General features: G+C 42.2%; 1 protein-coding gene across 4 annotated transcripts in view; it reads left to right on the top strand.

Annotated features, from left to right (window-relative positions):
• ap2a1 (adaptor related protein complex 2 subunit alpha 1) overlaps positions 1-15,307 on the top strand; it is an 82,122-nt gene that overhangs the window by 13,432 nt on the left and 53,383 nt on the right. For all 4 annotated transcript variants that reach the window (XM_066708716.1, XM_066708715.1, XM_066708713.1 and 1 more), the window contains exons 2-4: positions 2,787-2,998; positions 11,106-11,299; positions 11,467-11,596. In XM_066708716.1, the coding sequence (XP_066564813.1) occupies positions 2,787-2,998; positions 11,106-11,299; positions 11,467-11,596 (536 nt within the window). The remainder of the gene's footprint in view (positions 1-2,786; positions 2,999-11,105; positions 11,300-11,466; positions 11,597-15,307) is intronic.

Here is a 15,307-nt window from a genome sequence, read left to right as displayed (position 1 = left end):
GACGAATCCGTGTTTCTACAAACGGAGTCAAGCCAATTCTCGGCCTCTTTTATATTTCTAAGAGTATCTACGTGCTCCTCCAACACGCGTACTCGTTCCGCCAACTCCTTATTAACTACGCATTTTGTGCAAGTAAAATTATCATTTTGGTCGGCGGATCTAACCATGGTAAACATGCTGCACGACAAACAGTAAATGGCGTTAGAAAAAGACATATTAGCAGTACTCCCCTTTTGTGTGCCGCTGTTGTTTTTGCTTCTCTTCTCGGAGGCAGATCCGCGGTGCAGGCGCTCCTGTGTGGGTCGCTGTTGTTGTTGCTCTTGCTGCGCTTCAGAGGCGCAGAGACTCCCTGTCACGTCCGCACGTCCGCTGTCTCACTCGATCGCTCGTCGCTCGCTTGGGCCTGGCTTCTGCTTCCTGGCAATGCGTTTTTCTGGATTTTTGTTGTCTCTCACTGTTAAAATACACCTACCATTAAAATTATGGACTGATCATTTATTTGTCAGTGGGCAAACGTACAAAATCAGCAGGGGATCAAATACTTTTTTCCCCTCACTGTATAACGCTCGTAGTGTTGTTCTCTGTCTTTTTTTTTTTAAAACGAAACACAATCCAAACCCACAATCGCTCTTCTCCTCCCATAAGAGGGACGGACTTCATAACGGTCTGGTTTTACAAAAAAAGCTCTGGGACGCGTCTTGCACGGCATGGCATGGTACAGCACGGACGCCAGTGGAACCGAGGCATTACACTAACTGACTGGACACTACAGTACATTAATCCAAACTTACTGAATGGACACTACAGTGCATTAACAATGACTGACTGGACATTGCAGTACACATAACACTGCTTCAGACAGACACACTGACAGCACTGCGTCAGACAGACACACTGATGCACGTAACTGCTTGAGCCTGACACATCACTGCTTCAGACAGACACACTATGCACCCACACAGTCAGTACTGACGAGGACATACACACTGGAGAGGGGCTCAGTTGTGATTAATGAGTAAAGGATCAATATACATCAATCTGACAACCTTTTCTCACTGGGAATACTTATAATTGTGCTGAGTACAGTACAGTTACCAAGTGTGCTCAGCACCTTTCAGGGGAAACCTGCTCAGGTCATTTCTCTTTCACACTGGATGTGTGCTGAGTACACTTGGAAATGGAGTACACTTCCATCTTTTCAAGTGTACAGAGAACACTTCCATTTCCCATTACACATCTGCACTTGTACTGAGAACACAAAAAAGCACATGATCTTGTAGTGGGAATAATTTTGTTTATGTTGTAATCATTAGTGTGTATTTACTTCCATATTTACATTAGTGGTATATCTTTATTATAAATATTGTTTGGGGATATATGTATATACAGTATAAAGGTTGTGTGTTTATAGGGTTTTGTAACTTAGGTATTTGGTGAGAACATTAGTAAAGGGTGGTAAATTTATGAAGTCACAAATCACACCCAACTACAACAGTAATAACTTTTTGTACTTTTAAATATTATGTATATTTTCATTAGTATTTGTAGAACCCGTCTCGGAAATAACTGGAAAAGTCGTTGAGATAAAGCAAATAGAACTTTAATCAAGCCGGCTTGGAAGCACCATGTCAGGAATTCCTTCAGTGAGAACTTGATGTTTATAAACATGAGTGCAGCTTTATTGGAAAATGACATAGAATGTTGTGGCCGTTCATCCAATCAAAAGCTTCAAAAGGTGCAAGCTCTGCAAAGTTTGTAGGCTGCCCTTCCCGAGGGAGGAGGCCATCATCGAGGCAGATGTCTGGTCCTGTTACAGCATACAAACTGTACGATCTTGTGGTTTTCTTAATAATTAGGTAACATCTTTAGCTTTGAGAGGAGAAACAGGAAATCCACAAACGGACATACCCATGGGTGATACATTCAGACAAACCCATGGGCGATACATTCGTGGGCCATTTCTCTTATCATACAAAAACAGAAGTCAAAGTGGAAAGGAGAATGTCCAGAGGATATGCCCTAAACAACTGCCTGTTGCTAGCTTGATCAAATCTACTTTGCTCAGTCTCCATATTATTATCAATATAAAACATAATACAGTTTATATAAAACATTAATAATGGCTCTACATTATTATTATTCATTATGTTTATATGATAGGTTAAAACCACAATCCTTTGTCCATCTTATGGGGGAATCTTTAGTTCTTTACTCCACTTCACATGAGCAGAACACTCCGCCAGCCATGGAGAAAGTCCTGATTTTGTGTGCTGTTCTTCTGTGTTGTGTAATAGACAAACACAGCCAAAGGCGACTGAGCTTTGATCTCTTTGGAACTCTACAACATCCAGCAGTTCGCCATGTTTGCTGTTTTTTTTGTACTGTTATTTGTCACACTCGTTTGCTTGCAGGAGTTTGATTGATATTTGGTACAAGTCACATTCATTACTGAACTAAAAACATTTTTCTTTCACGCTGAAGCACAAATTGGTGAACGGTCTCCAGCATAGATGCAACCATACCGAGACCAGCTCCTTAATGTGGTCTCAGGATGGTTTGTTTTAATCTTTCATGGGAATGTATGCAGATTTCACACACAAACGACCCACCCCGCCCCTCTCTCAGCTGTCACAGTGGATGATGAGGCTGTAATAACCCTCTCTCCTCCTACCCCTTTTTTTACTTTCCCTCTCCCTATCCCACTTTCTCCTTCTCTCTCTCTCCCTCTCTCTTTCTCCCTCTCCCTCCACCTCTCCCTCCTTCTCTATCTCTCTCTCTCTCGATAGGTAAGAGCAAGGAGGCAGAGATCAAGCGCATCAACAAGGAGCTCGCCAACATCCGCTCCAAATTCAAGGGTGACAAGGCACTGGATGGCTACAGCAAGAAGAAGTATGTGTGCAAACTGCTGTTCATCTTCCTGTTGGGCCATGACATCGACTTCGGCCACATGGAGGCCGTCAACCTGCTGAGCTCCAACAAGTACACAGAGAAGCAGATTGTAAGGGCCCATCTGTGTGTGTGTGTGTGTGTGTGTGTGTGTGTGTGTGTGTGTGTGTGTTTCAGTGGGTGTCTCTATGTTCACCTGCTGACCTCCAGCTAGTACACAGAGAAACAGATCATAAGGGCCTGCATGTGAGTGTGTGATTGCCTGTGGGTGTGAGAGTGTGTCTGTGTGCAGGCATGAGTTTTCAGATTTTATATATATATATATATATATATATATATATATATACACACTGTAGTGTATATGTGTATGTATTTACACACACATAGGTAAATATATATACACCGATCAGCCATAACATTATGACCACGTGAGCATCAGAACTGGACCACGGAGCAATGGAAGAAGGTGGCCTGGTCTGATGAATCACGAGTTCAGGGTGTTGACTTGGCCTCCAAATTCCCCAGATCTCAAGCCAATCGAGCATCTCTGGGATGTGCTGGCCAAACAAGTTCGATTCATGGAGGCCCCACCTCGCAACTTACAGGACTTAAAGGATCTGCTGCTAACGTCTTGGTGCCAGATACCACAGCATACCTTCAGAGGTCTAGTGGAGTCCATGCCTCGACGGGTCAGGGCTGTTTTGGCAGCAAAAGGGGGACCTACACAATATTAGGCAGGTTGTCATAATGTTATGGCTGATCGGTGTATATGTGTGTATATATATATATATATATATATATATATATATATACACTCACCTAAAGGATTATTAGGAATACCTGTTCAATTTCTCATTAATGCAATTATCTAACCAACCATTCACATGGCAGTTGCTTCAATGCATTTAGGGGTGTGGTCCTGGTCAAGACAATCTCCTGAACTCCAAACTGAATGTCTGAATGGGAAAGAAAGGTGATTTAAGCAATTTTGAGCGTGGCATGGTTGTTGGTGCCAGACGGGCCGGTCTGAGTATTTCACAATCTGCTCAGTTACTGGGATTTTCACGCACAACCATTTCTAGGGTTTACAAAGAATGGTGTGAAAAGGGAAAAACATCCAGTATGCGGCAGTCCTGTGGGCTAAAAATGCCTTGTTGATGCTAGAGGTCAGAGGAGAATGGGCCGACTGATTCAAGCTGATAGAAGAGCAACTTTGACTGAAATAACCACTCGTTACAACCGAGGTATGCAGCAAAGCATTTGTGAAGCCACAACACGTACAACCTTGAGGCGGATGGGCTACAACAGCAGAAGACCCCACCGGGTACCACTCATCTCCACTACAAATAGGAAAAAGAGGCTACAATTTGCACAAGCTCACCAAAATTGGATAGTTGAAGACTGGAAAAATGTTGCCTGGTCTGATGAGTCTCGATTTCTGTTGAGACGTTCAGATGGTAGAGTCAGAATTTGGCGTAAACAGAATGAGAACATGGATCCATCATGCCTTGTTACCACTGTGCAGGCTGGTGGTGGTGGTGTAATGGTGTGGGGGATGTTTTCTTGGCACACTTTAGGCCCCTTAGTGCCAATTGGGCATCGTTTAAATGCCACGGCCTACCTGAGCATTGTTTCTGACCATGTCCATCCCTTTATGACCACCATGTACCCATCCTCTGATGGCTACTTCCAGCAGGATAATGCACCATGTCACAAAGGTCGAATCATTTCAAATTGGTTTCTTGAACATGACAATGAGTTCACTGTACTAAACTGGCCCCCACAGTCACCAGATCTCAACCCAATAGAGCATCTTTGGGATGTGGTGGAACGGGAGCTTCGTGCCCTGGATGTGCATCCCACAAATCTCCATCAACTGCAAGATGCTATCCTATCAATATGGGCCAACATTTCTAAAGAATGCTTTCAGCACCTTGTTGAATCAATGCCGCATAGAATTAAGGCAGTTCTGAAGGCGAAAGGGGGTGAAACACAGTATTAGTATGGTGTTCCTAATAATCCTTTAGGTGAGTGTATGTATGTATAATATACAATATAATAACAGTATAATATATATATATATATATATATATATATATATATACAGTGGGGGAAAAAAGTATTTGATCCCCTGCTGATTTTGTACGTTTGCCCACTGACAAAGAAATGATCAGTCTATAATTTTAATGGTAGGTGTATTTTAACAGTGAGAGACAGAATAACAACAAAAAAATCCAGAAAAACACATTTAAAAAAAAGTTATAAATTGATTTGCATGTTAATGAGTGAAATAAGTATTTGACCCCTTCGACTTAATACTTGGTGGCAAAACCCTTGTTGGCAATCAAAGTCAGACGTTTCTTGTAGTTGGCCACCAGGTTTGCACACATCTCAGGAGGGATTTTGTCCCACTCCTCTTTGCAGATCCTCTCCAAGTCATTAAGGTTTTGAGGCTGACGTTTGGCAACTCGAACCTTCAGCTCCCTCCACAGATTTTCTATGGGATTAAGGTCTGGAGACTGGCAAGGCCACTCCAGGACCTTAATGTGCTTCTTCTTGAGCCACTCCTTTGTTGCCTTGGCTGTGTGTTTTGGGTCATTGTCATGCTGGAATACCCATCCACGACCCATTTTCAATGCCCTGGCTGAGGGAAGGAGGTTCTCACCCAAGATTTGACGGTACATGGCCCCGTCCATCGTCCCTTTGATGCGGTGCAGTTGTCCTGTCCCCTTAGCAGAAAAACACCCCCAAAGCATAATGTTTCCACCTCCATGTTTGACGGTGGGGATGGTGTTCTTGGGGTCATTCCTCCTCCTCCAAACACGGTGAGTTGAGTTGATGCCAAAGAGCTTGATTTTGGTCTCATCTGACCACAACACTTTCACCCAGTTTTCCTCTGAATCATTCAGATGTTCATTGGCAAACTTCAGACGGGCCTGTAAATGTGCTTTCTTGAGCAGGGGGACCTTGCGGGCGGTGCAGGATTTAAGTCCTTCACGACGTAGTGTGTTACCAATTGTTTTCTTGGTGACTATGGTCCCAGCTGCCTTGAGATCATTAACAAGATCCTCCCGTGTAGTTCTGGGCTGATTCCTCACCGTTCTCATGATCATTGAAACTCCACAAGGTGAGATCTTGCATGGAGCCCCAGACCAAGGGAGACTGACAGTTATTTTGTGTTTCTTCCATTTGCGAATAATCGTACCAACTGTTGTCACCTTCTCACCAAGCTGCTTGGCGATGGTCTTGTAGCCAATTCCAGCCTTGTGTAGGTCTACAATCTTGTCCCTGACATCCTTGGACAGCTCTTTGGTCTTGGCCATGGTGGAGAGTTTGGAATCTGATTGATTGATTGCTTCTGTGGACAGGTGTCTTTTATACAGGTAACGAGCTGAGATTAGGAGCACTCCCTTTAAGAGAGTGCTCCTAATCTCAGCTCGTTACCTGTATAAAAGACACCTGCGAGCCAGAAATCTTGCTGATTGATAGGTGATCAAATACTTATTTCCCTCATTAACATGCAAATCAATTTATAACTTTTTTGAAATGCGTTTTTCTGGATTTGTTTGTTGTTATTCTGTCTCTCACTGTTAAAATACACCTACCATTAAAATTATAGACTGATCATTTCTTTGTCATTGGGCAAACGTACAATATCAGCAGGGGATCAAATACTTTTTTCCCTCACTGTACACAGGGAATAAAATGAACACCTGCCACCTGCCAAATGCGGGTAGATTTAGCCAGTGGCGGGTAAATCTGTCAATTTTACCAGCCACTTTGGCAGGTATCCAACAAGTGTACGGAAACTCAACTTTTAGTTTCTGATAGAGTATTTGTTGGTATGTTTCAAAATATGAATGAATTAATTAATACATATACAGCCAGCTATTGCTATTTATTTTGTATTTGCTGTAACTTGAATGCACAGTTATGTTTCCGAACACAGAGCAGCAGTCTGAGTGTGGTTTGGAGAGGAAAAGTCAATAATTTAGTCATGTAGATTCACAACCTTTATAGTTATTTTGAAATTGTGTCAATAAAAAGTGGTGCTACTGTCAGGACAATAATACAAGAGTCTGACACGAGATGCGTGAGAGTTGACAGGTCTGCTGTTAATGCCATTTCCATACGTCTTCTAATAATGTATTTTTACATAGATATTTATTTAACAAAGTTGTTGTGTTAGATAAGTATTCATCAATTGCATCAATTACAACATATTAATTTATGTTGAAACGATTTGCGATAGAGACATGCATTTTTTGCTGCATAGCGGAGATTCTGCTGAAGAGAAATGTTTAAATTGGGTCTTTGCTGGCGTGCATGGTATTGACCAATGGAAAGGACATTACTGCCTGTCATCATTCATAGAGATTATATATTTTTTACCCAACCACAGACCGTGACTATGAATATCTTGCCAATCCAATTAAATCCTTTTAATGATGTGCAGAGACCCAGAGAAGGGAGTAGCACTGAAGAGGAAGAGGAGTATGAAGATCAATAATGTGTCACCATATAACACCCCTTCTCATGTGTTCGTTTAGTGTGTTTATACAGATCCCCATTAGCTGCCATGTTATTTCATATGTGATTGATTAATTTGAAAACGATTCTCCGGCACACTGTCTCTTCTTGCAGTTGTCATAATTCAATAGAATGCAATGTTTTGATCAAAGACCTTATAACACTTGCAAGTAGAAACTGTGTGGGAGCATGTTTTTTCTATCCAGATCATTTTCCCTCATACACACCTGTCTAGTCTATACAGGTGTGCAATTAGCTTTTGTTATAGTGATTGATTAATTACCTGAATAAATGCTACGTTTTAACATGTTCACCACACATTTACACACCCTCATGCATTTTTGGTGATGTTTGCCTTTGGCTGGTAAAAATACTAAGTGGCTGGTAAGTTTTTTCCTTCTACCAAACAGTGGCTAGTGGCCCAAAAAGTTAATTTTATCCCCTATATATATATATATATATATATATATTATACACACACAGTTAGGTACATAAATATTTAGACAGTGACACAATTGTCATCATTTTGGCTCTGTGTGCCACCACAATGTATTTGAAAGGAAACAATCAATATGTGCTTTAAGTTTCATCTTCTTTAATTTGAGGGTAGTTACATCCAATTTGGGTGAAAGGTGTAGGAAGTACACCCATGTTTATATGTGGTCCCCCCAATTTTAGGGGCTCAAAAGTAATTGGACAAACTAACATAATCAGTGAGTTTCAATACTTGGTTAAAAATCCTTTGCAGTCAATGACTGCCTGAAGTCTGGAATCCATAGACATCACCAGATGCTGGGTTTCTTCTCTGGTGTTGCTCTGCCAGGCCTGTACTGCAGCTGTCTTTAGTTCCTGCTTGTTCTTGGGGTGTTTTGCCTTCAGCAAGTGAAATGCATGCTCAATTGAATCCAGGTCAGGTGATTGACTTGGCCATTGCAGAACATTCCACTTCTTCACCTTAAAAATGTCTTGGGTTGCTTTCGCAGTATGCTTCAGGTCATTGTCCATCTGCACTGTGAAGCGCCATCCAATGAGTTTTGAAGCATTTGGCTGAAGCTGAGCAGATAATCTAGCCCTAAACACTTCAGAATTCATCCTGCTGCTTTTTATGTCATTAATAAATACAAGGGCAGCTATACATGCCCAAGCCATAACACTACCTCCACCATGCTTCACAGATGAGGTGGTATGCTTCGGATCATGAGCAGTTCCTTCCCTTCTCCATACTCTTCTCTTCCCATCATTCTGGTACAAGTTGATCTTTGTCTCATCTGTCCATAGGATGTTGTTCCAGACCTGTACAGGGTTTTTTAGATGTTTGTTTGGCAAACTCTAATCTGGTTTTGGAGCTTACCAATGGTTTACATCTTGTGGTAAACCCTCTTTATTTACTCTGATGAAGTCTTCTCTTGATTGTTGACCTTGACACAGATACGCCTACCTCCTGGAGGGTGTTCTTGATCTGGCCAACTGTTGTGAAGGGGTTTTTCATCACCAGGGAGATAATTCTTCTGTCATCCACCACAGTTGTTTTCTGTGGTCTTCTGGGCCTTTTGGTGTTCATGAGCTCACCAGTGCGTTCTTTCTTGAGTTGATTTGGCCACACCAAATGGTTTGTTTTGATTTCTAAGGCAAAACTGAAGGCAAAACGCCCCAAGAACAAGCAGGAACTAAAGACAGCTGCAGTACAAGCCTGGCAGAGCATCACCAGGGAAGAAACCAAGCATCTGGTGATGCTTCAGGCAGTCATTGCCTGTAAAGGATTTGCAACCAAGTATTGAAACTCACAATTTAATTCATGATTATGTTAGTTTGTCCAATTACTTTTGAGCCCCTAAAATTGGGGGGACCACATATAAACATGGGTGTACTTCCTACACTGCTCACCCAAATTGGATGTCACTACCCACAAATTAAAGATCTACACCTAAAACACATATAGATTGTTTCCTTTCAAATCCATTGTGGTGGTGTACAGAGCCAAAATGAGACAATTGTGACAGATAGACAATATTGATGTACCTAACTGTATGTTAAGTTCTAGGCTGAGATAGACTGTTACATTTATTAATGGAATCAAAGTGTAGGTCTTAAATTCAAATCTAGATCCATCAGAAAAGTCTTTAAAAATGTGATTTAATTAAACCTTATTTAATTGTAGTGAAAAATAAATAACTGCCAAATGCACATTTTTCATTCATACTACTCCTACTTCTAAAGTGTGTGTCCAATGTACACTGTCCTCTTTTGGGGCTTTGTAATCTCCTCTTTAATTTGTAATGCATTTTAAAGTGGTAGTTATAGTGTCAAGAAGGGAATGGGATGTGATTTATTCCATTACTGTTGGTAGTTGTAGGGTGATGCTAATTTACATTGTTCATAGTTTGTTTTTGTATCATTGTAGTAACACCCATGAAATGGCAAAAGATCCCTCAGGGCCTTGCCCCTGACTCCTAGTGGGGTCCTAGGAGGCCCCCAGACCGTGACCTATATATGAGCGCCATCAGCTGCCCATTCCAGATATTTTTGTGTTCTGCTACTCTCATTTTTGTGTGTGGGTATGTGTCTCTCTGTTAGCCTGCTGAGCTTAATCAGGTACACCAAGAGGCAGATTGTAAGGGAGAATGGGTCACTGTGGCAGTGGGGGGATGTGTGTGGGTGTGGGTAGGGGTGTCTGTGTGTGTGTCTCTCTCTGTGTGGGTCTGTATTAACCCTCTCTCTCAGTCAGTCTGTCAGTGTTAATGTACTGCAGTGTCCAGGCAGTCAGTATTAATATACTGTGGTGTCCAGTAGAGCTGTGCCGGTAAATGGTATATCGCCTCACTGTGGTGAAAAATAATTTATTGTCGATATTTAAAAAAAAGTTTTGCTTAATAAGCTGCAGCTGCGATGGAAACTAAAACCATTTACATTGTTTCAAATCAATTGAAACATTGGAATAGGTGTCTGTCAGGTTGTTCACAGCTGTAGCATCAACACATTGTCAATAAAAACTCAGTATCTCTTCTACTATATGCACAAGACGCCTGGCAGTGACTTTCTTTGGGCCATTAAGTGTTGGATGTGTGTACCGTTACAAAGCTGCATTTCCTTCTAATAATAATCAAATAAATTATCCCGTGCATAGGTATAGGTTTAGGGGGGATATGAGATGTGGGATGTGTCCCCCCAATGTTGAGAGAGTGTTAAATTTCCCCTCCAATAATGTATACCTGGCTCCATAGGCATAGGGGACACATTCCCACCACTCAATAAGAATATTGATATGCCCACCTAAATTGCAATTTAATTATTTGCATATCTTTCTTTTAAAATGTAAATATTAATTTTATTCTGTTGGTGTGTATTTGTTAATATTACATTTATTCTGTATTTGTATAGTTCTACTGTTTGATTGATACTGTTTGATAAAACAGAATTGGAAAGTGAATTTCGGAACAATGCCCCCCCAACTGATGGTAATACCGAGGCCACCACAGTGACTTCTTTAATGGTATATCAATATTAAAAATCTGTCACCGGCACAGCCCTAGTGTCCACTGAGTCAGTCAGTCAGTCAGAGAGTGTTAATGTACTATAGTGTCCAGTCAGTAAATCAGTGTTAATGTGCTGTAGTGTCCAGTCAGTCAGTGTTAATGTACTGTAGTGTCCAGGCAGGCAGTCTGTCAGTATTGCTGCTCTCTCTCCCTCAGGGTTACCTGTTCATCTCAGTGCTGGTCAACTCCAACAGCGAGCTGATCCGGCTCATCAACAACGCCATCAAGAATGACCTGTCCAGCCGCAACCCCACCTTCATGTGCCTGTCGCTGCACTGCATTGCCAACGTGGGCAGCCGTGAGATGGCTGAGGCATTTGCTGGGGAGATACCTAGGATACTGGTGGCAGGGTGAGATATTGACTGGTTCAAATGAAACACAGATTTACAACAAGGTGGATTTATATTTGAAAACGAAATCAAACAAACACGGACTATACATTACAACAACACTGAGTGACTGAACATTAGCCTACAGTAACACTGTCTGACTGGACACTGTGTCTCTGTCCCTTCAGGGACACTATGGACAGTGTGAAGCAGTCCGCAGCTCTGTGTCTGCTGCGCCTTTACAAGACATCACCTGACCTGGTGCACATGGGGGAGTGGACCTCCAGAGTGGTGCACCTGCTCAATGACCAGCACATGGTGAGTGAGTGAGTGAGTGATTGGGGAAGATAGAGGGAAATGTGGAGGTCAGGAGAAAGAGGGAGGGATGAAGGGAAGGAGGGTAGGGAAGCAGGGTGGGGAAGGAGGGGTGGAAGATAGAGGGATGGTGGGAAGGGAACAATGGAGGGAGGGGAGGGAGGGAGGGACGAGGAGGAGGGGTGATGACAGGGGAAGGAGGGGGGATGATGGAAGGAGGGAGGGAGGGGAAGGAAAGAGGAATGGAAGGAGGGGGGAAGATAGAGGGAGAGGAAGAGAAGGAGGGGGGAAGATAGAGGGAGAGGAAGGGAAGGAGGGGGGATGATGGAGGGGAAGGAGGGGGGATGAGGGAGGGGAAGCAGGGGGGGTGAGGGAGGGGGGATGATAGATGAGGGAGGGAGGGAGGGGAAGGAAAGAGAAATGGAAGGGGGGGAAGATAAGAACATAAGAACATAAGAAAGTTTACAAACAAAAGGAGGCCATTCGACCCATCTTGTTCGTTGGTGTCCATTAATAACTAAGTGATCCAAGGATCCTATCCAGTCTATTTTTAAATGTTCCCACATTTTCAGCTTCTACCACATTGCTGGGGAGTTTGTTCCAGATTGTGACTACTTTCTGTGTAAAGAAGCGTCTCCTGTTTTCCATTTTGAATGCTTTGAAAAGCCAATTTCCATTTGAGTCCCCGGGTACGTGTGTCCCTGCTGATCTGGAAAAGCTCCTCTGGTTTGATGTGGTCGATGCCCTTCATGATTTTGAAGACTTGGATCAAGTCCCCACGTAGTCTCCTCTGTTCCAGGGTGAAAGGTTCAGTTCCCTCAGTCTCTCCAAGTAGGACATTCCCTTCAGACCTGGAATAAGTCTGGTTGCTCTCCTCTGGACTGCCTCTAGAGCAGCAATATCCTTCTTGAAGTGTGGTGCTGAGAACTGTACACAGTATTCCAGATGAGGTCTAACTAGTGCATTGTACAGTCTTAACATTACTTCCCTTGTTTTAAATTCTACACTTTTGACAATATACCCTAGCATTCTGTTTGCCTTTTTTATTGCTTCCCCACACTGTTTGGATGGAGAAAGTGAGGAGTCCACATAGACTCCTAGGTCTTTCTCATGCGTTACTTCATCTAGTTCTATTTCTCCCATAGTGTAATTATAGTGGACATTTTTGTTACCTGCGTGTATTACCTTGAATTTCATCTGCCAGGTGTCGGCCCACAATTTAATGTTATCTAAGTCCCTCTGAATAGCCTGTGCTGCCGAGATTGTATCTGCTGAGCCACCTATTTTAGTATCATCGGCAAATTTGACAAGTGACAACTATCCCAGAGTCCAGATCATTAATATAGATTACAAATAGCAAAGGCCCTAGTACTGATCCCTGTGGAACTCCACTAACAACCTCACTCCAGTTAGAAGCGACTCCTCTAATCGACACCCTCTGTTTCCTATACATCAACCAGTTCATAATCCATCTAGTTACATTACCCCGAATGCCTACAGCTTCCAATTTGAGGATCAGTCTTTGGTGTGGAACCATATCAAAAGCTTTCTGAAAATCTAAGTCTATCATATCATATGCTTTCACATGATCTACAGCTGCAGTTGTGTGTTCCAAAAATTCTAATAAATTAGTAACACATGATCTGCCTCATCTAAACCCATGTTGACTATCTCCAAGAATATGGTTTTCATTAAGATGCTCCTCTATTTTCTGTCTAATAATTTTTTCCAACATTTTACAGGTGATGCACGTGAGACTGATTGGTCTGTAATTTCCTGGTTTAGTTTTGTCCCCTTTCTTGTGGATTGGTATGACATTTGCTGTCTTACAGTCAGTTGGCACATCCCCTGTTCTAAGTGTCATTTGGAATATTTGACTTAGCGGCCTATAAATAATTTCCCTCATTTCTGTTGGAAATATACCATCTGGCCCAGGTGATTTGTTTGTTTTTTAATTCTGCTAGTTCCTTTAGTACCTCCTCCTCATTAATCCTGATCTCTCTTAGGATTTGCCTGGACTGATTGTTAACGTTTGGTATGTTATCTGTCTTTTCATTTGTAAAAACCTCTGTGAAATACTAATTTAGAACATTTGCTACATCTTGTTCGTTTTCTAAGATACTTCAATTTTTGCCCTTTATCTGTTTCACTTCCTCCCTTATTGTCTTCTTGCTGTTGTAGTATTGAAAAAAGCTCTTTGCATTAGTTTTAGCTCCAAGAGCTATGTTTCTTTCTATTTCCCTATTTGCTTTCCTGATCTCTTTGCAGCTCAACATATTCTTTGCATTTTGTTTCGTCTCCGTCCCTTTTGTATGCACTATACAACATTTTCTTCCTCTTGATACCTCTATTAAACCATTTTGGCCACTGTTTTTGGTCCTCAATTTGCTATGTTTTGGTACAAATTTCTCCTGAGCCTCAAGTAGTAAATTCTTAAAATATAACCATCAATTTTCAAATGAATCTGTATCCAGTGTGCTCCTGTCTACCTCTTCTAAGTGCCGCCTCATACCTTCAAGGTTTGCTTTTCTGAAATTGTAGACCATTGTTTTAGACTTGGGCCTTGTTTTTTGAAAGAATGCCTCAAAGCAAACCATGTTGTGATCACAATTTGCCATTGGTTCTCTAACTAGTGTCCCTCTGACTCTATCTTGGTCGTTTGAAAATATCAAGTCAATGCATGCACTCTCCCTGATTGGTTCTCTGACAAATTGAGTTAGAAAGCAGTCATTTACCATCTCAACCATCTCTATTTCTGCCTCTGTAATCCCAACCGGGCTTTCCCAGTCTATGTTTGGGAAATTGAAATCCCCCATTATAACAGCCACATCCTTGCTACATGCAGTCCTGATTACAATGTACAATGCAACATCTTGCTAAATATCTGAGTTGGGTGGTCTGTAACACACTCCTACCCTCCTCTTCGATTTTGCCTATCTCTCCTAAACTGTGTGTATCCTTCTAACTTGTATTCATCCCCATCGTTTTCTGTAAGCCATGTTTCCGTCACACCTACAACATCATAGTCACATGCCAGCACTGTGGCTTCTAAGTCCAACATCTTGTTCCTTATACTCCTGGCATTGAGGTACAAACATTTCAGGAATTTCCTACTAGTGGGTTCCCTTTGTTTTCTTTCCTTAGAGGAACATCTCCCATTGTCAGAGCTCCCTGCCCCCCTGGTCCCTAGTTTAAATGATTTTCAATTTCTCTGCCCATACGCTCTCCCAATGCATTAGCCCCCCTTCTGTTTAGATGTAGACGGTCCGGTTTGTACAGGTCCCATCTATCCCAGAAGAAAGACCAATGCTCCATAAACCTAAACCCCTCTTCCCTACACCAAGATTTCAACCACTTGTTAAACTTTTTAATCTCTGCCTGTCTCCCTGGCCTGGCACGTGGTACCAGAAGTATTTCGGAGAAAACTACCATGGAGGTTCTACTCTTTAGTTTTGTTCCTAACTCTTTAAATTTGTCTTACCTGTTCTACCTTTTCCTATGTCATTGGTTCCAATGTGGACCATGACCACACTATGTGGACCATGACCAGTGGATTCCCCCCGACTTTGGCCAATAGCCCGTCTACTAGTTTAGGGAGATCTGCAACCTGAGCACCAGGCAGGCAAGATACCATGCAGGTCTCCTTATCACTAGAACACACTGTGTGATCTACACCTCTAAGAATTGAGTCTCCTACTATAACTACCTCCCTCT

The sequence above is a fragment of the Amia ocellicauda genome, chromosome 7 (assembly GCF_036373705.1).
Source record: "Amia ocellicauda isolate fAmiCal2 chromosome 7, fAmiCal2.hap1, whole genome shotgun sequence".
In the NCBI taxonomy this organism is placed as follows: Eukaryota; Metazoa; Chordata; class Actinopteri; order Amiiformes; family Amiidae; genus Amia; species Amia ocellicauda.
Note: the sequence above shows the minus strand (reverse complement) of the source record. Positions and strands in the feature narration are given on the sequence as shown.